The 26296-nt window shown below is 50.0% G+C and overlaps 1 protein-coding gene across 2 annotated transcripts; it reads right to left on the bottom strand.

Moving 5' to 3' along the window:
* FBXO31 (F-box protein 31) lies at positions 1–25662 on the bottom strand. 2 transcript variants are annotated; one of them, XM_080552210.1, is made up of 10 exons: positions 25260–25662; positions 18470–18541; positions 16616–16702; positions 12505–12581; positions 11006–11173; positions 10232–10306; positions 8466–8575; positions 7552–7705; positions 6596–6963; positions 1–5404 (listed from the first exon to the last, which is right to left on the bottom strand). In XM_080552210.1, exons 1-10 carry the CDS (start codon positions 25621–25623, stop codon positions 5182–5184), a joined length of 1698 nt encoding a protein of 565 aa, XP_080408336.1. In that variant the 5' UTR covers positions 25624–25662; the 3' UTR covers positions 1–5181. The 2 variants fall into 2 exon arrangements, with proteins under 2 accessions (XP_080408336.1, XP_080408335.1); XM_080552209.1 differs by lacking the exon at positions 16616–16702.
* Positions 25663–26296: the final 634 nt, after the last annotated feature.

Genomic DNA, 26296 nt, shown 5'->3' with positions numbered 1-26296 from the left:
TGAGTTCACAAAACCTTTTTTTTTTTATTATTTTTTGAAATTGGAAAAGGCTCCTTGGGTTATAATGGTTAGGTGTAAAAGTAACACACACATTTTGCTCAGCTTTCTGATACCTGGGATGAAGTAGGCCAAGTGTTGCAAAGTCACGTCTGCCTTTCACACAGCCCGTTCCTCTCAAACCCACAAACAAAAGGGCAGGCAGAGCCACAGGCCTCAGCTGGGGGAACAAACAGGGCAGGCGAGTTATTTAAACTCCTGTTATCATGTTCCACACAGACGTTTGTGGCACGAAAGCGGAGGTGTTGGATGTCAAATGGCATTTTGGAAAGAAAAGCTCACCTTATCCCTCTGCACCCCCCTCTGTGTGAAGCAGGGATCTGCTCTTTCATCCTCATTTTTAATAAGAGCCACTTTGGAGAGGCTTGTTTTCACTCCGAGCCTGCTGGAGATGCCCAGGTTCGTCTGTTGGTGTCACGTTAAAAGTGGTGAGTGCAAATACACACAAACAGGGCACGCCTGCTCAGAGGAAGGAGCAGTATTAGTCAACGAAAAAAGTGCAGTTTGCTTTAATTAAGCTAACGAACACAGCTGATCCGAGTGCTCTTTTCCTTGAAAATCAAAAAGGCTGCAATCCAAGCGAAAACCAGAGTCATACATCTTAATTCGGCACAGAAAAAGTCGGTGGCACTCACGTGTTGGTAACTCATCTGCCACTGCACAGCCTGATCTCACAGTGCCCCACCGGTAAGCGATGCTGCCCGCCTGGCCTGCAGCGGGGAATCCTTCGGCAGCTGAACACAGCAGCAGACTGCTGGCCACACGAGCACCCAGCTACAAGACAGTTAATACATGATCACCTCCTAAACTAGCAAGCTGAGATTATACGACCCATTCCCACACAACACCCAACACTCCCATTAAGTTCCACTAGTTTTTTTTAAATTAATAAAAAGCGATAAAAAGTCATCCTTCTCTGAAAGTAAACACTGAGCTGGCTGCTTTTTTTTCCCCCCTGTAGTTCACACCTCCAAGCAAGCTTCCACGTGGATTTGCTTTCTCCCCAGTACAAGTTTCCTACTTAATCACCATCTCAGTGGTCACTGCGGAGGAAAGCTGGTAGCCAAAGTCGAAGTAATTCTGTCCGTCCTCCTCTGGCAAAACAAACACCTGGCAAGCCCGGGCGGACTGAAATAGGTCTCCTGCAACCACAATGCTTGATCACGGCGTATTTATAGCTCTGAAATCAGCCCCAGCACAAACAAACTGGGTGGATCTTTGATGCTTCTGTTTTTCCAGCTGGCCAAACCCGTATGTTTTGACAATGAGGCAAGCGGCATCTAGGAGCACGGCAGCTCGAGCACGTCAGTCACTTGCTTAATGCTCCTAAATTAGAATTAAGCCCTAGGTCCTGCTGTGGCTATTTGGGCAACGCTGCTCTGCAACCTAATTGCAAACGCTTTTATTCCCAAATCCTTCCACCGAGAGTATTCTCAACCCCGACAAGGTGAGTTCAATCTTCCCCAGCATCTGGAACCAACACATAAAGACGACTGTCTCCAAGTTTTTCTACAGAAGGGCACAGCAGCAGTAGAAATCGCTGCTAGAATTGTAGAATTGCTTGGCTGGCAGCATCCACCACGAACCTGGGCACTCTGCTAATCCTGCCCCTTTTAACAATTCACCTGTAGGTGCCAAAATTTTGCTCCTCTTGCTCTTCCCCCTCTCCCAAAGCCTTCAGAGCTGAAGTCAGAACTCCCCGTGGCCTCATTCTGCTTTTCTGACATAAACAGATCCAAAGGACCCATTAGAGGCACAGCAGCACCCAGAGTATTTACGCCACTGTCTCCAGATTCACCCCGCTGCCAGCTTTCCTCGCTCAAAGCAGAGAAAATCTGCTCCTGAAATACCACACACAAAAGCCTGCAAGGCTTTGAGGAGCAGAAGATGGGAAGAGAAAGAAAAGAAGCGGCGTTAATACAGAATTTGCTCTTTTCATGTGCCTTTGCTCTAGACGGAATAAAGCCGCTGTGTACCAGCAGCTCTGCCTCTAATCAGGGCTGGCACGCTCTGACATTTTGAGGCCAGCCGGCACACCACAAAGGTGCTCCTACAAAGGCAGAGCTGACGTCTGAACGGCTGCCACAGCACACCCTGCCTCTGCAAACCCTCCTCCACGGCCAGACGAGCAGGTCTGGCCTCCAGAAGGCAGCCCCTGACCTCTGCCACCGATCAGGTCCAGGAGCGACGAGCTACGAGCAGAGCAGCAGAGGCGCAAGACGCGCAAACCGCAGCCCGACAGGCCCTCTGCGCAACAGACCCGAGCGAAGCACTCCTGCCATCTGCCGCCCGAGGGCTCGCACCCCCAGCAGGCTCCTGACGGGAAGGAAAACGTGAGCCGCGACTTCTAAAAGCATTTGATGACACGGCGGGGAATCTCACCTACACCTCTACACGCTCAGCAAACCCGGCACAGCAAGTTCAGGGAGGAGACGCGGCTGTACTTACGGGGCAGTGACTCAGGGCTCAGGCCAAGCACCTGTAGTGCATCAGGACAGGCTGGGTTTTCAGTCTTAGAAAAGCAAAACCTTCATTATTAAGACAGTCACATAAAATTCCATTTTATTTTTTTTTGTCAGGTGAGTGGGGACGTTGAAGGGAGGAGGAATCCACAAATCAGAATCATAGATAAAAGAGCAATTGAAGCAGGAGGTGGTTTTAGGACAAGCGATTAAAACGGCTGCCCAAGGGACCTCTCTCATCACCCGAGGCTCTCTCAGGGAGAGCCCAAAACAGCTTTCTCACTGGCTGCACCAGCCTGACACTGAGCTCCAAGATCAACTGGCCACTCGGGTGCCAGACAGACTCCTGAAGTCTTCACGTGTCCCTGATTTGCATAACGAAGCTGGAAACTTGTGTCTGCAAGATGAAGCACGTGCTTTCCTTCCGCACACAGCCCACCAGCCAGAGCAAAAGGCTGAGGTGCGCGATTTCAGCCCCAGTTCACCTCCCTGCCCGCGTGCCAAGGCTCAGAACCGCCACCCCACCTCTCCCTCCAGCAGCTCTCCCGGCCCCGCGTGGGGCTGGGATGAGATCCAAGCCGACTCTTCCCTCTGCTGACACCACCAGGAACACCTCCAGCGGGCTGCTCAGAACCGATTTCTTAGAGCTTAATTCACCAGAACGGTAACAGCACTTCAGATGCTCACCTCAACGCAGAGGCAGGTTTTCCGCTGCTGACGAGGCAGCAGGAAGCAAAGAAAAAAGCGCCCCAAATCACCTTCGAATTCTCAGAGGCTTGTGAAACCGTATCCAAAGAGACAGGAATTAGTCCTGTGACTGACGTGACCTTCTGCTCCAAACCCCTGCTGGAGACTCGGCTCTCACACAGCTTGAGGGAACACTCGAGAGCCAGAAATGGCAAAAAGCCCTTGTGAGGGCGCGAATAAAGAGCTGCTCGCAGCCCGTGGAGCTAGGCAGCGACTGAAGCTTCTCCGTAAGAGGGGGCCCTGAATCCTCACCACAACGCGCGTACAGACATTTACAAACCAAAACCTGCAGAAGATGTAAAGGCAGGGTTTCGTTAGACAAACGGATCCAGCTGGTATTAGGAAGAGAACCGCAGTTCACCACCACAGCCAGGGAAGAACTCCAAAGGATTTATTTCACTTGCAACCACGACCTTCCTTACAAGCTGCTCTCTTCGCCGCACAAGGGCCCCATCACCTCTTCCTACACAGGATTAACAACAGCACGCACCGATGCAAATGCTGAGATGGTTTACAGCACAACTCACAGCTTGCAGATTAGCACTAGCCAGGGTTTTCCTACGGCACACTGCTGCAAAGGCCGGTCTATGGGGAACGTGGCTCCCCAGCCAGCAGCCCACAGCTCCCAGCAGAGCTCAGATCTGCCACAGAGAACGCAGGCACCACGGAAAGAAATTAAGCCCAGGAGCTTTCTGTGCAAGGAGCAATCATCTGGGATGAAACGAGCGCAACTAGAAAGGGAACAGAAGGGTCTTGTGAGCAGAGCAGCAGCACCAACCTGTCAGCACCGACCACAAAAAGCACCAGAATGAGCCACGGCAACATACGAATTCCTCACCTTTCCTTCAGACTGTGCAAGGCAACCTGACATGAGAATGACACCTAACTGGGGTCACGTCAGCACCAGCGACATTGGCACTTTCTGCTAGCTACTGCAGACAAGAGTCAAAAAGGCTGTATTTGGGCTCCCTTCACAGGTTTGTATTTTTTCGTCCTTTAGATTTTCAGCCCCATTTTAAAAGATCTAAGATGAACTTTTCAGGTACAAAACCAGTTCCGAGTGCGTCAGCTTCTGCAGCTTACACTCGTTTCCAGTTGTGTACCTCTAAGACACAAGAATCCTCTCCTCTGTGCTCAGGGAGACCCCCAGCCCCTGAGCTGCAGGGACAGCACGGCCACCAAGCTCCAGAAGCCAGGGCAACGCCACGTGCGCTGCCAACCTCCTCGCTGCCAAGCCGGGGGAATTTCTCAGGAGGAAACTACCCACTCCGATAACTCAGCCACGGATGCGGGTATACTAAACCAGCCTCTGCTGATGACGCTGCACCTAGAGAAAGGTTTCTGGAGAGGAGGATGTGCTTTGTCACCCCCTGCTGCAATTGCTCGTTAAGCAGCCAGCCAGCCTGCAGCAGGGGACCTCACGGGTTTTCACGAGGGTAAAGCAGCTCCCCCAGGAGGACAGATTGGCCAGGAGCACAGCACAGGCTTCAAAGTCCCCTCCTTGACGGAGGGCTCGTTCATGGGAGACCGCTAATGGCCACAGTAGAGGGTTTGCGTCCATCCAGTCGATTAGATGTTCTCTGATCCACCTCTGACCGCGAGATATTTTTGTTCCAGTACATTCTTTTTGCAGCAACAAAGCTCTATGTCCTCCTCTGCAGGATCCCTTCAGCTATACAAAGCTACGTTACAGACTGGGTACCAAGGACTGCTAGGGAGCAGCGTGGGGGTGACAGGGAGGAAAGGGCAGTCACGGATATTTTACCAGGGATGTGTACATTTGGGGTAAAAAGGCTTTATTAAAAGTGCATGCTTTTTTTCAGAGGTACCGAGAACGAGGAATCCCCATCCCATCCTTGGCTGGGGAGTGCAGCAGCCTTTGCAACCCCTAGCCCTGTCCATCACACATCACCCGTCAAGTAGCCAGCGACTGAATATTCTTCAGCATTTCATCAAAAGCCTCACGGGAAGGCGCTTCGGCGTTCTGAAAGGAGACCTTGATCCGGCTGTAGAGGCTGAAGGACTTCAGCTCCAGCCAGATGAATCCAAAGCGATCGTCGTCAAAGAGAACAAAAACACCCGGTGTTCGCTCGGGGCTGGTGAAGCCATGGCCAGCAATAAGCCCCGTCCCATAAAAACTGCAAGGAGAGAGGAACAGCAGAAAAGAGTTGACAACAGCCGTAACTACTTAAAATTTAATAAAAATAGTAATAAATAAATTAATAAAAAACTACGATGAAGCCATTGCCAAACATGCTGCCAAGTGCTACAGAGCAGGGAGTTTTACAATCACCCATTCTTATCACACAGCACAAAAACACTATGAACCATATAAAGAAAAGAAAACCCTCCACTGCTACGTGCATTCATCTGTGCCTTCTTGAGGCTTTCGGCTTCTAATCTGCACCTGCACCCCAAGGATGAATTTTTCTGTAGTTCAGCCCAGTATTCCTGCTGAGATTTACTTCTGTGACTCAAAATTCAACCTAGGCCCAGACAACCCCCACAGAAAAGGGAACGCATGTGGAGGGGGTGACCAGAGAGACAAGCCTTGTGACAAACCCAGGGGAAGGGAGAGAAAGAAAATCTAAAAAAAGAAAAATCTACCAGGAGCTGGCGAGGAGTAAAGGTCAGTCTAACCTCCAAGCAAGCAGCAGGTGGAACTGGGTTTTATTCAAACACAGCTTGGTTGTGACAGCAGGGGCCTGCTGGGATTAACCAGCTCTTGGTAGGCTTTTCCACAAGCACAGATGTTTGGCTGAAGGTCACCTGCCTAAGCCTCAGCTTTTGGGCTCTTTTTCCACACTTCATTTAGCGTGCTGCCTCGTTGACTCCAGGTCGCACTCATCAAGGCTCTCTGCGTACTTGCACCAACTGCTTGTGGTGCTCAGCACCTTTCCAGAGCTGGCCCCAAGGCACCAGACGCCAGGGAGGGGTGGGAGCGAGCACTGTGTTCCCACAGCCAAGGAACACGAGTGACACACAGGAACAGGAAGCAGCTCCAACAGATCTCCAAACATATGAGCCAGGCAGCTCTTGGAGGAAAACAAAAAGAAGGCAAAATACGAGAGAGGAGCTATTTTTAGAAGTAACAGGATAAAAATCTACCAAGGAAGCAGGACTGCAGATGAGAGCATGATAAGAAAGAGGGAGATCAAACAAGAGCATAGGAGATAGGGCAGCAGAGGAGGAAAGCCTGAGCACGAGAGGCTGGGAGATCTGCGTGCAGGTAAAGCGCAAACAAATACAGCATGTGCCTCAAAGGTTACTCTTTCCATTTCAAAAAAGAGCTGGCACAAGCAGGCTATAAAACCACTAGCTGCCATTACCAAACTCGGCAGGTCCGGGGATAGTCTTCGTTCCTTGATATGACTCCCATGGGCAGCACAAAAGGCTGGGAAGCTGGCGCCTGGTCCTGGGCTGCCCCCTGGGCCCCAGCTGCAGTCTCTTCCCCCTCAGCACCTTCTCCTCCTCCCAGGGGCTGTGCAGCAGGCTGGGAGGCAGCCTGCTGGGAGCGGTCCTCTCCCTCCTGCCGCTGCTCCTCCTCCTGCTCCTCGCGACGCACCTGCTCCTGGACCTCAAGGACGATGCGGGAGAGCTCGCTGAAATCACGAAGGTTCTCAATGTCGGGTAGCCGCAGAGGGTGCGCAAGGTCGATCTCCACGGTCTGCTGCCCAGCTGGGATGTTGGGATCTCCCTGGAGAAGGGAAGCAACAGGATGGCTGCAGGGCAGGGTCCCCCACCTGACTTCCACAGAGTTTACCCCATTCCACCACCACCAAGTTGGCAACAAAAGATAACAGACTTTATTCGTTGTTCCCTGAACTGTCAGAAACAGAATTTTACATCAAATGCTACAAGTCTGGCTGTACTTGCAAGGATGAAAGAAAGTCAAAGCTGCATCTGCATTTTGTCACAAATCCTTTCCATAAAGAGGAAAGAGCTCACTAGCTTGGCTGGCTTCAGTGAAGAGCATCTAACATTTGGTACCTGCTCCTCAGATGCACAAGTGATCTCCAGCAACCTGCTACCAGCTGTTCTCAGAAAGCAGCTGGTAGGGACAGAAAAGGGAGAGAGAGCCAGGTAGCAGCATGAAAAAACTTTGCAGAGCTCACTCTAGCTATGCTGCATGTGTTCGGATTCACTGGTGCCACCAGTCCCCATGAGGAACAGGCTTTGGGGTGGCAACACCTGATTACCTTCCAGAGACCTCTCTCCTGTGGCTCCACGGCATCAATAAAACAATGTTTTAACATGCAGCTGAGAGAAAGGAAGATGTACTCACGGTGATTTTAGTCCCCTTGGCTTTCCTTCCATGAAAGCTCAACATGACAATCTCCAGCCCATGGCTCCCATACGTCCCCTTGAAGAGACCCGGCTTTATAAGGTCATCAGGGCTGCTAGGAGGGAGGTAGATGCGTCGGTACGTCAAGCAGTTGCTGTGGAAAAAAAAAAAAGAAAGGTCAGGGAGGCTAAAGGAGCACCCCTGGAAATGAAGAATGTGTTTGCAGTCTGCTCCTCTAGGCAGCTTTGGGTCGTCACTGAGTCAGAGGTGGGATCTGTGTTTTCAGCACTGCCGAGAAGCTTCACAGATTTCACTCAGATGTATGCAAACACACCATCCCTCCGCTTCCCTCTATCAGCGCCCGTTAGCACACCAGGATGCTCCTGCAGCAAGGTCACGGCAAGCCTCCCCACTCCCTGGCATTTCTGGAAAAGCTAAGAGTGAAGCGTGTTTAAATATTTGCTACAGCGAGGTGGCTGCTATTAGAAGTTTGGCGTGACAGTTCAAGAAAAAACAAGTTCTCGGGGACTGTGTAATTTCTGTCTAGTGCACTACAAAGCATACTGTTTACTAACAGGGAAAATAATCAAAAAGCCCCTTGGGATCACAGATATTTTCTCTGTCTTCAAATTAAACACTGTTAGATGGCTCAAAACCATCTTACTGCGCATAGCTATTTTAAAGAACTCAGAAATTTATTATTATTGCTTTCATTACATCTCCTCTCTCTGAACAAACAGAGAGGACTGTCCTTCACCGTATCTTTGCACAGAGCCTGCAGAGACCGAAACTAAACAGTGATGTTCCTTTGGCTGTTAAAGGTCACTGCAAGCATCCCATTTTCAGAAGTAGTAATCTAATGTGGTCTCGTAGTCGCAGCAGCCTTAATACCTAAAAAGAGCTGGTGCCCTTACTCATATTGGCTGGTGTAGATGAACTTCATCAAGATGAGCTCCTGCATGTGCTCGTGGAAGATGTCTTCCAGAGTCCGACCCCACTCTTCCCGTAGCCACGTCCGGAATTCCTGCAGGAAGACAGAGGTGTTGCATTTGCAACAGGGGCACTACCCCAGTGTGACCTCACCACATCAGCACAACTCACGAGTTGAGCCACAGAGAGGGCATGTGCTCTGACAGCAGATTGTGCCTGGATTTGGGAATAAAATGCTTAACACACAGTCATTATGGTAACTGCCCTACACAATAAAGATATGCTTCTCTTCAAATAAATCTCAGGTAGAGCCAATGTGTCTCCTCAGAATAAAAGCATAAGCATCACCTGTTACTGCGAAGCAGCTGATCTACTGTTTATGTCCTGACCTACCTTGCAGAAACCCATTTTGTGCCCAGAAGGCCACTACAGTGCTCTGTCCTGGCACGTTAAACATAAAAAGGACAGCTTTTGAAAGGCACTGAAGATTTAGGAGGTTAAATCCTGCTGATATAATAACGATGCATCTAAATCCAAAGGGTCCTTTGAACAAGGCTCCCAAAGTACCTCCGCACCGGCTCTGACAAGTTAATACCCTAACATGAGTTAGCATGATAACAGCTTACGCTAAGATAGCAGCCTACCGAGTGATATTCCGAACCTGCTTTATCTTCTAAAGCCAGATCCTCCAATTACCATAACGCCGCACATACTTAACGCAGCGCTTTGAAAGTATTAAAGCATTTCTCATCTGCTACAGAACCAGAAAACACTGAACTAAACCTTTCACCCAGCTGCTTCCTGCTAGTAGGCAGACACCTTAAAGCATATGTGAGAAGCAACTGATTTGTCACGTTTAGCTAGCTGGGCTCCTGGCAGAAAATGTTGCTACCTAGAACATTTATTAGCTGACAATTTCCATCGTGACAGTTATACCTACACCTTAAAGCACCTAGTTTGAGGCAGGAATCTGCCTTGCTGGGTATACCTTACACAGTCACGGGATAAACAAACAAATGAAGCTTTTAATCCCTCGATGAAGACGACAAGCAGTGGAAATGTGCCCCGCTGACAACCCAGTATTCAAATGCAGCTGTTACTCGAGTTTAGGTCTGTGTCTGAAGGATCTTAATCATACAGACAGCGATATCATAGATGAGTCTGGTGAGTGCTGCATGGCATACAATGCCCAGTGCTGTCTTTCTTCAGACAAGCCTGCTATCAAACAGGAACAGCATCACAGCATAGGTGCTCGGGATCAAACAGCCCAGTACTGGGGGAAAACCACCTTGCCAGAGAATTGCCTAATATTAGCAATAGCCTTTTGCTCAACAGGATGGACGTAACAGCCTGCTCTAACACCCTGCCACGCTCTGAGGTAAGACAAGGGTCTCCACCCAGTCACTCCGTAGGTGTAATGATGAACTGATCCCACACACTATCCTTAAACCACCCCTCGGCACTCGCAGAAGGGGCTCCCCAAGACCCTGCAATTCTTTAAGTGTGGCAGATTTAAGTTTTGATTCAAGTCACAAACAATTCTACTCAATCGAAAAAGATGAGAATAAAACAGCCTGAGGCTACGAGCTTGGGTTTTCAAGCATGTTCAGATAAACAGAAATTAGAACCCTGAAGACCATCTCCCAGATCCCAATATTAGCTAAGAGCTCAGATAAGGCAGCAGTGTTTTATCTTCAGAGAGGAGGCATACAAGCAGCCTTAAGCCAGGCTCTTAGCAAAGCACTCTTACCTCCTGCCTTCCCCCTGACATCCGATGGTGATCTGTCTGGTTGCATTTCGTGGAGAACTCGTCCTTCTTTACGATCTGGAGTTACCGTGGAGGAGGATTTAGAAGGTTACAGACCTGATTAGAGATGCCTAGGGATGATGTAACTAAGACTGCTTAGAGCACATGCTTTACAAAACAGGTGTTACTGACTTTGGCACAGGAGAGACGCCATTAAGTGATATCGAGTGCATCTGCTATAGGATAGAGAAATAAAAGCAATAAAACCCCATCGCATTCTAATGAAATACCTTAGTTTCAAGTTGCTTCTCTATTTGAGCTTTCTATTTTAAGGAAGAGGAAATAACCCCTCAGGAAGCTTTTCAAAGCATTCACTGTACTGAACGGGTGATGCTAAATCGCCTTCCCACAGTCTCATCTTAAACCAACCAGGTCTGCATCCCTGCTTGGGCACGTTCAGCAGCTACACGAAGCCTCTTTATGTATCCTTTATCTCAGCAGGAACACATATTGGTGCTCCCACCCGGCTCCAGTCTTACAGAAGAAAGTACAACAGCCTTGCTGTACAGTGAACAAATTCAGAACAGGGAGCAGCTCATACAACTTGGAAGACGCAATGAGGAGAAAGCTGGCATCCACACATAAAACAAGGTGGTGAAAGCCACATCCTTCTACAAATATATATTTTCTATTGAATCCACTTCTAGATCCGAGGTGTGTGCACACACACACGTTGCCCCTAGGACACACGATGTGTAAAATGCTAGAAAAGCTCACCTGGATATGACCATTGTGAGGCCCCTTGTGGCCATACATACACTCAACTGTTGCACATTTCCTCTCCATGAGATGAATCCTGAAGAGAGGTTTGAATCTCATCGGATCATCAACATGAGGGTCATGAGGCGGCAGGTACATCCACCCGATGATGAACAGGCCATCTACCTGCAGAGGGATGGGAAAAAAATAAAATAAAAATCACACACTGTCAGCATTGCCCACGTTCTGTGACATTTGCAGCAAACAAGCCTGGGGCCTATTCTTCAATCAGGGCAGGAGCTGCAGAACAGCTTGCTGCATTTCCAAACTGCTTTCCAGCAATTAAACCAGACCATATGCACTCGCAGCACACCCTTGGTGAAGAGGGAGAGGGTTTCTTTACAAGGCTTTCTGCACCACCGGAAAATGATCAGGCTTTTATTACCGCAAAGGACTTTGTGACGGATGCTTGGTGCGCAGGATCCGGAGAGGGAGACTGCACTGAAGAGACCACACAGCAAGTCAAGCTCTAATTGGTTTGAGAGCTCATGCTGGCAGACACTCACATGGAGGAGCTCTGCTTCTCATGATTATCTGTGCCTTTTGGACGAGGAATTATTTGGCTCCATTACTCACAGACAGCACAGGAAGCAACAATCCCCTCTGCTGAGAGGTACAAGTGCCAGCCCTCTTCCTGCATGCCTAACAGAATCCTTCCCCTCCAGCACTGCGATTTCAGAGAAAGGATGTTTTCTAAAGAGCAAGACGTGAGACAAATGCAGAGCAGTGCCACAGAGGCACGCTTGCCTTTATAAGGTCACGATATCGTGTAAGCATTGGTGCACTTGGACGCACTCTTACACCAGCTCACAGAACTGACCCTTGCAAAACCCAAAGGACACAGGCCTTGTCATGTTACGGTTCAGCCTGTCACCTGCTGAACCCTGGTGCAAAGTACAAGGGCTTCAGGCAAGCTTCTTGCCCAGCTCTCAACAATACAGAGAGAAGTGTTGCTCATTAACTGCTCTGCCCAGCAGCACCAGAACTGGCAGACGCCAGCTCCATCTGATGCATTAGGCTTAAGCACTGCTGGTTAAAAAATTGGCAAACCACAGGAACACAAGCGCAAAACCCTTTGCACAGTGTTCAGCTGCAGGTGAAAGTGATGGGCCAATGCTCAAGTCTCTGCTGCAGTCAAAGCACAAGGAATGGATTCCCATGCCAGCCACTGGAACATCAGCATGAGTCTAAATGAAGCCTTGCCCTGAAACATTCCTCCTGTTTTTTCGTTTGTTCCTGTGGCTGTTTGGAGAGCAGCTGAAAAACAAAAGGACTGTCTGCATAAAGGTAGTGATGATCAAAGGATCCGAGAAGCAACCTCTGGGAACGTGTCATGTGCTTGGGTGGTGGCTGTTCAGACTTCTTGCTACCACGTGGATGGCAACCAGGACTAGGAAGTGGCACGCAGAAGACTCTCTTTAGTCCTCTACTCCCAAGCCCCAGACCGAGGTACTTACCACCACATTCAGCAGTCCCCCGTAGGGCCCGATGTCCGGCTGCCATAATCCCAAGATGTGGCGGTATCGGTGCAGCACTAGGGAACAGCGAGACACTGACGTGAGCACATCGAGCTAAGGAATCGGGATTTGGGGAAAAGAAAGAAAAAGGCAGGCTACCACAAACCGCACACAACGCTGCCCAATACCCCCCCCAACAGCCCTGACAAAGGAAGTGAAAGCTGGTTACACCCAACCGCAGCGAGGCACTTCTCAACCGAGGCCTCCCACAAGTTCACACAGATTTGCCTTGTTCTCTGAAGCTCTGCCCCGCTGCAGGGGCAGGATTTCGTTTCCAGGACTTGACACAACCAGATACCTCAGCAGGAACAACCAGAAAACTTTTGCAACGCAGCCCTGTTGATGCAAATCACATGCCATACCCAGAGCTAAGAACAAATAAAGAATCTGCCACCTCCGGCTACCAAAAACATATTTGATGTCTCAGACCACAAAGCAACAGAAAATAAGGACACAAAGGCAGTAAGGGATAGGGAAATTCAAGTGTTTTGAAAGAATTTCCCCTCCTTGCAGAGACAAACCTGTCTCTAGAGTTGTGTCCTTAAAAGCAACCACTGAGGCAGCAAAGGCAAAGCGCAGAGACCATGCCAAGTGGGGAGGGAGATCTGGTGGGGTGGTTATGAGCCCAGTAACAGCCCCAGAAATTCTGAGCAAGCTGCTACCCACGGCAGTGCCCACAGCCTGCCTCCACGTCCCTCTCAAAGCCTACCGCAGCAGACGAGGCTCCTCAGTTTCTCATCGCAGAGCTGGATGCGCATTCAGTCACACCAAAAATCAAAGGCCAAATAGGAAAATTTTCAGCAAACAGAATCTAATGCCTGATAGAGAATTATCCCAACAAAAGCTTGGAGATGCTACCTGCCTCCATTCCTAACAATCACAGCCATGGATTTTGTCCATATAATTTTGGGTGGGGACACACAAGGAGGATGCGTGTTATTTCTAAGAACATGGCAAGGAGGTACCACATGGGCCTTCCGATGATGCTCACGGCTAACTCAGAAAGCCACAACCACCACTTTTAACCTACAGAGCCAGGCTGAAGAGAGAGTTTTGTTTCACATCACTTTATAGGAAGAACTGAGATTCAGCGCAGCTTTGTTCCTTTAACTACCCAGGACAGCAACAACGTGGGGATGTTTTTATTACACCGAAGCAGAGAACTTCCACAGAGGTTTAGGACACCAGGGAGGGCTGTCCGGAGCTGCTGCCAACTGGCCTGGAAGAAACTTTTTCCAGCGCAGTAAACAATTTAGGACTGATGGCCTGGTTTTACTCAGCAAACCAAGTGCAGCACAAACAGCACGGAGACGAGCAGGCGAACCGCATTCCCCGTCTCCTCGTCTCGGTGCAGTAGTTACATATTAATACACGGTATGCGTAAAAGCCGTTCCACCCGCCACAATCTGCTTGCTCCACCCTGTCCGTGGAGCTGACAAAACCCAGCTTTTTTTATTTTTAGGACAGAAAACTTGATGCTAAGCTGTACAAAGCAGGGAGTATTTCCCTCATCCTCCCCCAGCTCCTGCCTGAAGCCCCTTGGGAGCTGCAGCCAGCAGGCTCTGCAGGAGCAGGGAAAGTGTTTGCCTGGCAAGGTGAGCCTTGTTTTGCTCCCTCTGAACAAACAGACGGCTCCAGCTCCAGGAGCCGCAGCGGGTCAGGGAACGTGGCTGCTTCGTGCACAGCCCAACTCAACCAGCTGCCCCGTCACCTGCAAGCCTGGGGCTGCGGAAGAGGCAGGAGGCTGAAAGAGCTGTGCAGCCTCCGGAGGAAAGAAGTTATCGGGGAAAACGCTGACAGTCAGCTAAAGGCCTGAACAACCCTCTGGGTTCCAGCTCTATCCACAGCAGGGACAACCTGTCGAGCTCCAGCTCTGGCACTCCATGGCAGGAGACGGATGGATCTGACAGCTGTTTCCCTCCCCACTCCTCGAAAGAAAACCGCACTTGGGTCTTTCTCCAAGGCTTTCCTCTGCTATGTACACTTCCAATTCTTCTCAGTCCTGAAGGAGCCTCTTTGCCTATCCAAATTTCTGAGCCCACGTCCTGCCAAATGGAACAAAAATACATCCACAGGAAGCTTCAGCACAACCCCCACCCAGCCTGGGTGTTATCCACATTGCCACACAGCCCTGCAAGCTCTCCAGATGAAAAAGCAGCTTGAATCCAGCTGGGGAAGAAGGGCCAGGAAAAAGCAGTGTATGCCCAAGCTCCCATCCACAGGAGGCTGCTTAGGAAGGGTCTAACGCCTGTGCTGGACAAGGAAGTGACATTGAGCAAATGCAGAGTGGGTCCAAGCAAGCAGCACAGAGCTGGCATACCACAAACACCAGCGGGATGAACAGGCAGGTTGCAACCCCAGAACAGGTTATTAAAACAGGAGCAGAGCAGATGCTTTCGTATGCTACTGTTTTAATTAAATCTATTACGTTACCTGCATCCAGGTTTGAGGGAAATAAAAAAAAAGGTAATGGGATTTCTCAATGAGTTCTGCAGCTTTTAAAGCAGAGGTAGCTCGCTTTGGCTGGAGAAGACCTGACCTACTGCAACTCAGACTCCCAGGATGCAGCAAGATACCAAGGTAAGCAGTTACAGCCCCCCAAGCCAGCAACAACTGCCCTGCTAGTGGAAAGAGCAAAGTGTCATCCAGGCTAGTTGAAAACCCCGAGGAAAGTGATCTGAGCTGACCTAACGCTGCGTGGACACGAACTGGGGAGCACTCACATGACAAATCCTGGCAGCACAGACTTAACACACAGGTGGGGAAAGAGGGAAACAGGCAAAAAAACGCACTGGCTGTTCCCCAAGTAATACATCAAGCCCCTACAGAAAAGAGGGTCAGAATTCAGGAGTTTGGGGCTGCAGCTAAAGAATTCACAGCTGAGGGAACAGCACAAAATGCCATTTCAGAGCCACCACAAGCTGCACGCTCAGAGCAATTACCCAGGTACCAACCTACAAAGGAAGCCCAAATCCCAAGGGGCAGCTTTGGAAGAGCCTCTCCATCCCACCCAGCTCCAGAACAAGGCTGGTGCTGACGGGCAGGACTGCCAGAACTACAGCTTTCTTCTGACTCCTGCAGCAGCACTGCCACTGCTTATCTGCTGTGACTGGCAGGAAAAACACCATCATCGTGGCCTGCTGTAGATAATCTGTGTGGCCCATGCTCAGCTGTCTTCTTTAGCACAGACAAGCCTGCAGCATCCACTCCGCTTGTTAGCATGCGTGGAAAAACTCCATTCCCAAGCACCAGTGAATTAGCGACCTGAGTCTGCAGAACTCCTCTGCAGTGACCTTATTAATTACCCTTCCCCTATGGAACAGCAGACAGCTGAACACCCCCTCCAAACACCAAGCACTACAGGCCTCCTCCAGGGATTTAATCTGATCAGTGCTCCCTCCAACTCCTGCAGGAGACTGAGCATCAGACTGAAATGTTTTGCTATTCTGTCCTAAACACGAAATCAGGAGGCAAAGAACAGATAACCCAGAGCAGTTTCGTGACTGAGAAGAATGCTGATCGCAATCTCCAAAATACCAGCAGTATTTCCTAGAGAGGGGGTGGCGGCTGAAAGGATTCACTGTGCAGGGAAGGAATCAGTATAGGAAGGGCTGTGGATCTGAATACAGCTCATCTGGATCGAGACAAGGCTTTTTGCCAGCCCAGAGTTTATTTAGGCTTGCTTTCAGAAGTCCTGACCAGTGTATCTGAATACTTTCTAAGAAAGGGGCGATGCACAAAGAGCAGAGCGAGTGCTTCTTTACTGAGTGTTCTTCACAGACCCTTCTTTCTGGGCCTGGTCAGGACAATTTTTTAACCTGAAGCATTTCAAAAGAAGACCAGAAGCCCTCACCGTGTACCCTACTCACACTGTCACTCCAAAGGGTCGGACTACTCCACTCACGAGCAGCAGAAAGAACTGACTAACAACGCCCTCCGTTCAGCCCCAAGATCCACCCCAAAATAATTTGCTTAAAGCAAAAAGTCACACTCCATGCAGCATCTCGTGTGTGCTTAGTGCAGGAAGCATCAACCAGCAGGAGGTACGTACGGCAGGTGTAAACATCTCTGTACTCCATGTGCTCGTAGTCGGGAAGGATTTTCATAAAACGCCCCGACTTCACTCGTGGGTTTATACCTGAACAGACACAGCAGGGTAAGTACCAGAGAACTCGGCTCCACCGTAACCAGCACGTAACCTTGCGATGAATCTGGACCGACTCCCTTTTGGCTTTACTTCCAGCTGTGGTGCACCAATTTGTCTCCATCAGCCCCAGCCTCAAGCATACACAGATAGAATTACTTATACAGAATTTAGCACGTTCAAGGTTCCCCCAGACAATATTTACAACTGACATCCAGGGAAGTTAAAGAGAAATAAGGCTCCCTCCACAGTGTCTCAGGACAAGTAGCTACATAGATGGCAGGCCAGTCGTTGCATTAATCGTGCTCTCTAACATTTAAGCTCAGTCCCTCATTTCCCACACCACTTCCTGTAGAAGCACATTCAGTGGGCAGAAAAGCTTGTGAGAGTTCTGCCAGTAGCCCCAAATTAACTCTTCTGCAATTAGAGAGGTTTACAGGACAGCAGAGAAAATGGGGTCACACCACCACGAAACCGTTCTGAAACCGCTAATTGTTTGCAACAAGGCAAAACGTTGAATCTGAGCAGGAGAGCCAAGACAGTGCATCCCCCAAAAGCCAGAAATAGCTGCCAAGCATCCTGAGTAGTGCTTGGCCATTCCTAGCTAGCAACCACGCTAGTTAGGATTGCTGGCTAGTTAGGATAAGGGCACGGTTCTTCTTCAGAAATGCCATGAAGCCTATCGCAGAGGTGGTTCTCGTGTCAAGTGCAACTCTTTGCAGACAAATCAGGCAGTTCCCTTTCATGCGCACAGACAGGTAAAGAAGGTCAGTAGGTGAAGAAGTAATTTTGCCTGCAGATGCTCAGCAAGTCTAATAAAGATGGGATTAAAACCTAGAAGTTCTTCCTTTCCAGCATAAAGATCGATGCTTGAAGTCACCGCTGCTTCAAGGCTCAGCAAATAAAGCACGTGTGGAAGTTAAGCCAGATTTTGGCTCTGAAAAGCCCGCAGAGACTTCTCATGATGCAGCTTGGGACAGTTACTGCTTTTGCTACATAAAACAGGACCTGATCTCAGCAGCCAGAAGCCACAGTTCAAGCGCCACAGGTTAAATCTTGCTTTTTATCCCAAGGATCCTTACAAAATTTGTGGTGGTGCAACCAAGAAAACACAGCCTGGCAGCGCTGACATGGGAGCTCTCAGAGCAGGCAGCTCCGCTTCTGACTGCAAAGGACCAGATTTGGGGACAGGGAGACAGTTTCTCCTCTCTGATGACCCCCCTCCCCGCTGTAAGACAGCGTGCATCTGTCTTGCAGAAGGCACACTGGGTGTAAGGAGCTGGGGTCCCACTCACAGCCACCCCTAAAACACGGACACTTCCTTCAGGAGCAGCCCAAAGGAGCGCTCACCCCTTTACTGGCAGCTCTTCCCCACTGCTAGCATAATGGCATCCTTTCGCTGAGATCAAGACTTCGTTACTTTAGGGCACGGGCTGCCTCCAGCTATGAAAAGTATCAGTTAATTCCTTAGCAAGATCTGAAAAGGGTAAAACAAGCCGGAAAGGTTGAGAAACCTTCATTATGCTCTATAGGAAATTTAAGTGCCATGCTTTTTTCCTACCAAAGGAGTGGGGGACATAGATATCCCAATTCTTAGTATGAAATACAATCCCAAAGATGTTATCTTCACAGACGCCCTTGCCATTAGAAGGTAATTCTGAATAACTTAATCTGTCAAAGTTTAATACATATTCAGCATGTGTATGGTTTCAGTTGGTACTAAGCAAGGACATACAGATCTGCGCCAGCTCGATCACTTACGTTTGGCATACACATCTCGACAGGACACGCCGGTGATCTCCAGCTTCCGCAGGTTCTCACAGACGCCGTATTCTGCAACGACACAGGTAACAGCGTCAGCTCAGGCACAAAGGTGTTTGCTACCCAGGACCTCCATATCTACTCTTTGAGCAAAAACGGGATCTTATTAGGTACGTTCTTGCAAGCTGCAACCTGAGTCCAGGATCACGTTGCTCTTTTGCAGAGAAAATGGAAAGCTAGATGTAATTTCACTGCAGTTTGGGATCGGGAACCTAATACATTTTACGAGCAATGCTTGCAACAAACACACCATAAGGAACACACAAACACGACAAAATTACAGAAGCTTACACCTAGTCTGGAAAGGGTGTGAAATGTGGAAGACATACTCATTATAGCTTGGAATGTATGCTCATTTAGATCAAATCATGGTCGCGTGTAGTAATTATTTACTTCCACCGAGGAACCCAACAGAGAAAACAGCTTATTAGGATCCTAAGGAAAAGGTCACAGACTTTAAAAAGAATGAAACGGAGACATAAAACAGGCATCAGCATGTACAAATATGGTTACACTGGAAAGCTGATCAGATTGAGATGGGTCTGTTGTATGCTCGAATGCCTTTGATTGCTTACAGAACACCCTGAAAACAAAGCAATCCAGAGACCTTAAAGGCAGCTTTGAAGCAGAAAATGAGATCATCTCATTTCGTTTTCAGGAAGTCAGCGCTGAACTTCTAAGAAACTCTAAGGGAAAAAAAAAAAAAAAGCAAGCACTAACATCTCAGCACAAGAAATCATTAGAAGACCAGAGGGAGGAAATGAGAGGAGGGAGATCCCAAAAAATCATCAGCAACAAAAAACAGGCTGCTGCAGCAACCCCGTTAGCTCTCAGTACAGAAAGCTATCCTCTTTGACATCAAAGCCATCTATCCTGCAGATCAAACAGCAGCTTCCCCGAGCAACACCAAACACCAGTCAGACATTTGATACAAAAGCACGTCTGTGAAGACCCTCATCAAACCATTAAACATGGAGCTTATCCTCAGCTGAGCTTCCCCGAATCGACCATCAAGCAGGGCTGCCAAACACCGCTACCTAATGCCGGTAACCTGCTGCAAACTGAGACTTCATTTTCACATATGAGAAAAGCAGAAGTTTCCCTGAATGAATTCAGCCTCATTCAGTCTATAAATACCACGCCTGTGGTACACGATGATCAAGCACCCACGAAGCTTACTGTCAGCCTGCCTCCGGGGAACGCACGTTCTGCGTGACATTGCTTTGGGTAAGCAGCAAGCTCGAAAAAAGAGCAGGCAGAAGGTACAAACGCACTGCCCTTTATTAAAAGACGCAGAAGTCCACGGCAAAAGTCCTGCTGATTTCCAAGGAGGAAGCTCTACGTGCATCAAACACAAGGTGGGATGAGGAGGCACAATTAGCCAGGAAGCAGACAGCCGAGCCTGCAGGAAAGCACATCCAGCCCAGCACAAACAAGCTATTTAGTGCTGGGCTACGGCCAGCTGACCCTGCACGGCCCTGCTGCAGCTCTGGGAAACCAGAGCTCCGCTCGAGGCTGGAAATCCAGACCCACCCTGCAGGTCATCCCCCGTCTGCCCTTCCTGCAGGGCTCCGCGAGGCTCTGAGCCACCAGCCTGCGTTTGGACACGAGCGGGCATGTGTCTGGTAATTACATCAAAGGGATGGAGGGAACAGTATGTTTCCTCAGCTGATCAGAAAGTCGGAGATCTTTTAAGGTGACAGCAGCAGGGTGGTTATAGCCCGCTGTTTGTAAACAGCCAGCTCTTTCCATGTAAACAAACGTTCACCTGGCCACAGCATCTGCGGGATGCATGCCTTCTGCAGCAGGCGTTGCAGCTAGATTCAAGTCAGTGTCACCCAAGATATTTATACTGCATCAGAAAGGGAGGAGACATGCAGAGGATCCTGCCCAAATGGCATTTCTCCACGTTGCCGACAGCAATACTAGCACAGTGACATTCTGCCTTCCTCTAGAAGGTCCTGACGTCTCGCAGCGTTTTCCCTAATAGATCTGTAAATCACTTCAGCTGCAGTCCCAGTGCAGCTCTAGGACAGACCGACTTCCAGCAGGCACCCCGAAACAACTGGCTGGGGTGGGAACGGGTTTGACGTGAGAGCTCTGTCCCGGCTTCGTGCCCTTGACAACCTGCAGGGAAATTTCATGAAAGCAAGAACCCTGGTAAAGGTGCATTTCCCAAGTTCTGCAGCTGAAATCCTTTCTGGAAAGATTTGGTGTTCTGTTCAAGCTCCCTTAAAGGAAAAAAAGACAGACATTGGAAGTTTCAATATTGTTCCACACTATTTGACATTATAAACACCTTTGTATAAGTCTTGGGTTATCAGAAAACAATCTCACTTGAAACATTCGCTCATCTTGTTTTACGATAACCAGTCCTTACTGTTTTGTTCAGCAAACCTGACTACAAGCAGCCAGAACCCCAGACTGATGGCTTAACTCTGGGTAAGCGTATCAGTTCAGTGCTCCTGACTCACGAGCTGTTCACATCACGATAGCTGCTTGATGAGAAAAATAAACCTCTTGGCTCCCAGCGCCTACAAAAATTCTGAAGGTCCTAAGCAAGAAAGCTGGCCCTTTCTTTTTAATCCAGAGGACAAGAGGGACATAGAATTACCGCTAGGTAGGGCTTCAAGAGTTACAGAAAACTAAAGCTGATGAGGTTTTCTTTGTAAAGAAGAAAGCCTTCTCCCAGAAGGCTATGAAGGACTCATGCTTCCTAAGACTTAACTGGACTGAAGAGGAATTTCTATGTTAAAGAAACATCCCAGTGCTGCAGCTCACTGTGCAAAGCATTTTAAGGAGTTAACAGCCACAGAAATTCACACGTGGAATTTATACGGTTAGAAACTGCTTACTTAATCCTGCTTCAAAAACGGGGACGGAAACTGGTTTTAAAGTCCTTACTTGCCCAGCTGCCAAGTCTGTTTTATGAGGTTTGCAATGAGCGCCTGGAAGACTTGCCGAACGTGGTGACAGGGTGCTGCTTCCACAGCCACATGCACTGGAATTTAAAGGACGTGGAAAGGTAGTCCCCACGTACAACGAGCTGCACTAATACATCTGCAAGTGTAAGCCACTCCCTGGCCTGCTCTAGCCGTGCACTCTTCCAAGCCTCACATTTCCTCCTCCTCCAGAAGGAGCCACGTTGCACACCTTGCACACCTAGCTCTGGCCTACTACTCCTCCTTGCTCATTTCCTTCTCATTTACTCCTTTCATGCTCCTTTGGATAAGTAGTTTTCTCTTCCTGGATGCCAAAAACATTACTTCTTTTTTATATAAAAAAAGCACGCTGTCAACCAGTGTAGGGAAGAAAGCCTGTACTCACATCAAAGATCACACCCCTGCTTTTTCTTTGTGTCTTTCTTAGCATGGCAATGCCAGAAAGCGGCTCCGAGCCCTGCACACGGACATCTGCAATTCAGAGGAAATGAGGATGCCTGCAAGGGCTTGACACACTTAGGACTGCTAAGTTTCAGCTGTACCCTGACTAATCAAGTACTCTAATTAGCCCTGGATAAATGCACGTTTACAGGTCTGTACACAGAAGGCATAGAAACTTACTGGATTATTTTAGACACCATGAAAACAGGAGATTCTCAGGACGGCATCCCTGAAATACCAGGTGGACAGATTTGGAACCGGCTTGTTTCCAAAGGCTGAACTATCGGATTAAAATACACGGGATACTTTCCCAAACACTTCTCCCGGGGGAAGGCTTGTAGCTACCACTGACACGTTCTGCAACTGCAAACAAAGAGCTGACCGAAAGGAGTCATGATCTGCAACGAATGTGAGCATTTGTGGAAACTGTAAAGGAAAGAGACGGGGAGCTTCAGACCTACAACTTACCGACAGACCTAAGACCCTTTGCAGGATGACTGCTGTGCACCTGCCATGGCAGTGAGAAACAGCAAACCACTGGCTTTTAGACAGCTCCTTGACAAAGAAGGTGTTCAAAGAGGAAGGAAAGTCCACCACGGTTCACCAAGGAAACACCACACAATGCTTTAACCTCACGCAAAGGGAGTTTAAAGCCTTGTGACTCATAGAAGACACGTTCTCATTTACTAAGGGCTAGCGCCACAAGAAAAAGTTCCTGTTGCGGGAGCAGTTGCATGCTACGCTCCTGCACGGGTTCTCCAGAGTCTTGTAAGAGCTAAACTCCATCCAACAACCCCCTCACCGAGGATATAAACCAGATTTCCCACGCTCCTGCCCAGGAACCTCTGTCTATAAAGCTTGCTGAAGGCTGGCGTCTTTAACACCTTTGGATGACACTTTTCAGCAGGTTCTGAAGCTAATGGAGATTGTTCTGACAATCAAAAGCCTTTTCAGGCAAGTTCTAGACCTGGTTATTGTGAACAACTGGGCTGTTTCCAGGTGTGGTTACCATTTAAAATCAACTCTCAGACGTTAATCAAGGTAGGCCAGGCCACCAGCAAGGGTGAAGCATGCTTCAACTCTGCTCCGGCTGCAGAGATCAGCAACCTCCTATTTATAGAAAACATGAAAGCGACTGCAATTCCCTTCCTGCCAAAGGAGCAATTCAGAGACATTGTTTACCCCAAACAGTTGCGATGATAAAAGGACAGCAGTCCTAACACAGCCCCGCCAGTGTTACACAACTGCTCCTGGTTAGTCCCAGCACTCACCCAGTTTACAACCACCAGCAGAAGCCACTCCTTCACCTTCCAGACAAGCCCTCTGGACGTTTGCACCAGCCACAACACTTTTTCAAGGCTATTCTAAAACTGAGACAGCGCAGAGCGGCGCAAGAAGACGACACCAACTCTCGAAGGATTGAGTGCCCCACCAGATTTGGGCAACAGCCAGGCCTTCCCTCGCATCCAGCGCTGCTCCTGCCCGAGACAAGGGTACAAGCTGGTTAGCGCTCGTGCTCTCGCTCCGTTTCTAGGACCTGCAGCTTCACAACAAGACACGTCACGCTTAAACTCAGGCAGAAACAGGGACGTGATTAAGAACCGTCCTTAGGAAGGAAGTGCCTTGTTTTTGAAAGAGATTATAAAAGGTAATTATGTTTGGCGTTTGACTATCACGTAGTCAGTGACGTACTGCTATACAGAAATACACGTCAGGATAGTCTAGATTTTAAAGAGGTATTTATATATATATTTAAAATTCTTATAATAAGTCCATACGTGTACCCAGGTAACTGAACTCACCAGGTAGTTGCATGCACACATTTGAACACAAAGTAGCTGAGCGTATGCAACAGTACCACTGAGATACAAGCACAGAAATTAACTACAAAACAGGTTCCTAAAATGGTGACTAATTTTATACTTACAAATGCATATATTCAAAGTTACAGTACTGCCATGAGGGTAATTACTTGCACATGCGTAGGACTGTGCAAAGCGCTAAGAACTGGTGAAGTTTTGCAAACCATTCAAGTGCACAAACCTGCATCAGCAGAGGAGTATAAGGAAAGAACGATGCTATTTTATTAGCCTGCCTCCAAAAAACGCAAAGTTATTGGGATCATCCCATGCTGAGCGAAGAAATAAGAACGCTTTGGTGCACATTTTCTAGGCAGAGCCTTTGTACTGCCCAAGGGTTCCTGGACAGTGCTGATAAAGCAAGAATTCATCTCTGCAAGGTTTAATGCACTTGAGCACATCCCACTGCCTACGGCAGACAGCCATTCTGCCATACCTACATTCTTCATCCTTACGCCCTTCCTGGTGTTAAAAACAGAAAGGGAATGACAAGGAAATGTGTGTGACTCCAGGAGCTGGCAGCAGATGCACCCGGCAGGACCACGCTACGAGGAGAGATGGATGAGCGCAGCAAGACAGGACCTGGAGGGTGGGATTAACAGCCGCTGGATTAAAGAACGGGACAGAGAGTCATGCTGATGGGAGGTAAAGGTGAGGAGTAACGAGTAAGAATTGCAGCCTAAACACCAAGACACAACACGTCCCCTAATTTTTGCGTTAATGCAGCGCAGCGCCCTTCCAAGATGCTCCCCAGGAAACGCACATGCGGACCAGGAGCCGCTGGGATGCCAGCACAGCACGCCCCGAGCCAGGGCAGGACGAGATACCCTACCCAGCCTGCCCGCCTCCTGCGGATACGGGGGGGTTTCACTCCCCCTTTACGCAGCCCCCCGCTCCCCAGACTCCCGGCTGCACGCCCAGTGCCTCCCTCCTTCCCGGCGCAGCCTGACTGCGGACACTGCTCCTTCCCTCTCCCCGTTACCTGACGTTCCCCCATCTGCAGGATTTGTGCAGAGGTGAAGGCGACGTCTCCCAGGGCCTGCATCTATCCGTCCCCCATCCCAGGGACCCCCCCATTTTGCTGTCCAGCCCCTCACACACACCCCCTGCCCCCCAGGGGCTCACCCCCCCACGTTTTTTGGGAGCCTCCTGCTCCTCGGGTGCTGCACCCTGCACCCCAAACCCCAATCCCTATCCTCACACCCCCTGCGAGTCCCCACACCCCCAACACCCCCGTCCTCCCCCCCACAACCCCCAAACCACCTCCCCCGCACCCCCCATCCCTCCCCCAGCTCCCGACCCCCAAACCGGGCTCCCCCAGCCCCCCTTACCCCCCCCCAAAGCCCCCAAACCGGACACCCCCAGCCCCCCCACATCCTTCTATCCTCCCTTACCCCCCTAAACCGTGCTCCCCCAGCCCCCTACCCCCCAAAACCCGGGCTCCCCCCGCCCCCCCCAGCCCCCGTAGCCCCCTCCCCGGGGCGGTACCTTCCCGGCAGCGCCGCCGCCAGATGGTGTCGGTGCGGAGGATGCGGCGGAAGGTGGTGCAGACCCGGGCCAGGCTGGGCAGGTCGGTACCGGGCAGCGAGCCGAAGATCTGCACCAGGAGCTCCGGGGGCAGCTCCAGCAGCGACAGCGGGGGCCGGCCCGCCTCGGCGGGGCCCGGCGAAGGCCTCGAGCCTTCGATGCGCTCCGTCTCCTCGTCCTCCGCCGCACCGGCAGCCTCCTCGGGCTCCGTGTCGGTGTCGGGCTCGCTGTCGCCGTCCCCTCCCCGCCGCTGCTCCCGCGCCGCCCCCCGCCGGCGGCAGCCCCGCGCCGGGCCCACGCCGCACAGCCGGGCGCACACCGCCATGGCGGCCGCCGCCGCCGTTCTGCGCCCCGGGGCGGAAGCGGCGGAAGGGGCGGGGCGTTTAAAAAAAGGGGAACGCCCCCTCCGCGCGGATCCGCCAATCGGAGCAGCCGTCGCCGGGCGTGGCCACGCCCCCTCGCGGTAACGGGCGCCCGGCGGCCGTTATCGCCTCAGGGAGGTCTGCGCGGGGCGGGGGGGGGGGGGTCGGCCGCCCCCTGGCGGGTGGGGGCAGCGGGAGAAACCGGTTAAAATCTAAAGAATAAAAATATATATATAAAAAATAAAATACAAAAATATGAAATATAAAAATATGAAATATAAAAATATATTACAAAAATAAGTTTAAAAGCACCTCTCCCTTCCGTTTATAGAAAAGGAGGACACCCTCTTGCCCCGTGTGAGGATCGAACTCACGACCTTCAGATTATGAGACTGACGCGCTACCTACTGCGCTAACGAGGCTCCTCGATACGACCTTCCCGCCTGCAGCCCTTTGGCGGCACCGTCCCGCCCCGTCCCGCCGCTGTGAGGCGCTGCCCTCGGTGCCAGCCTCCCGCTCTGAAGGGCAGGTTCCTTCTTGTAAATGGCTCCTCTTCCCCGTGCCGTTCCACGAGCTAAACCATGAGGTTTGGTTTTTTACCAGAACGTTTCTATATGGCCTTGCTGTTATGTTCCT

Source organism: Anser brachyrhynchus (assembly GCF_964034855.1).
Source record: "Anser brachyrhynchus genome assembly, chromosome: 12".
Classification (NCBI taxonomy): Eukaryota; Metazoa; Chordata; class Aves; order Anseriformes; family Anatidae; genus Anser; species Anser brachyrhynchus.
Note: the sequence above shows the minus strand (reverse complement) of the source record. Positions and strands in the feature narration are given on the sequence as shown.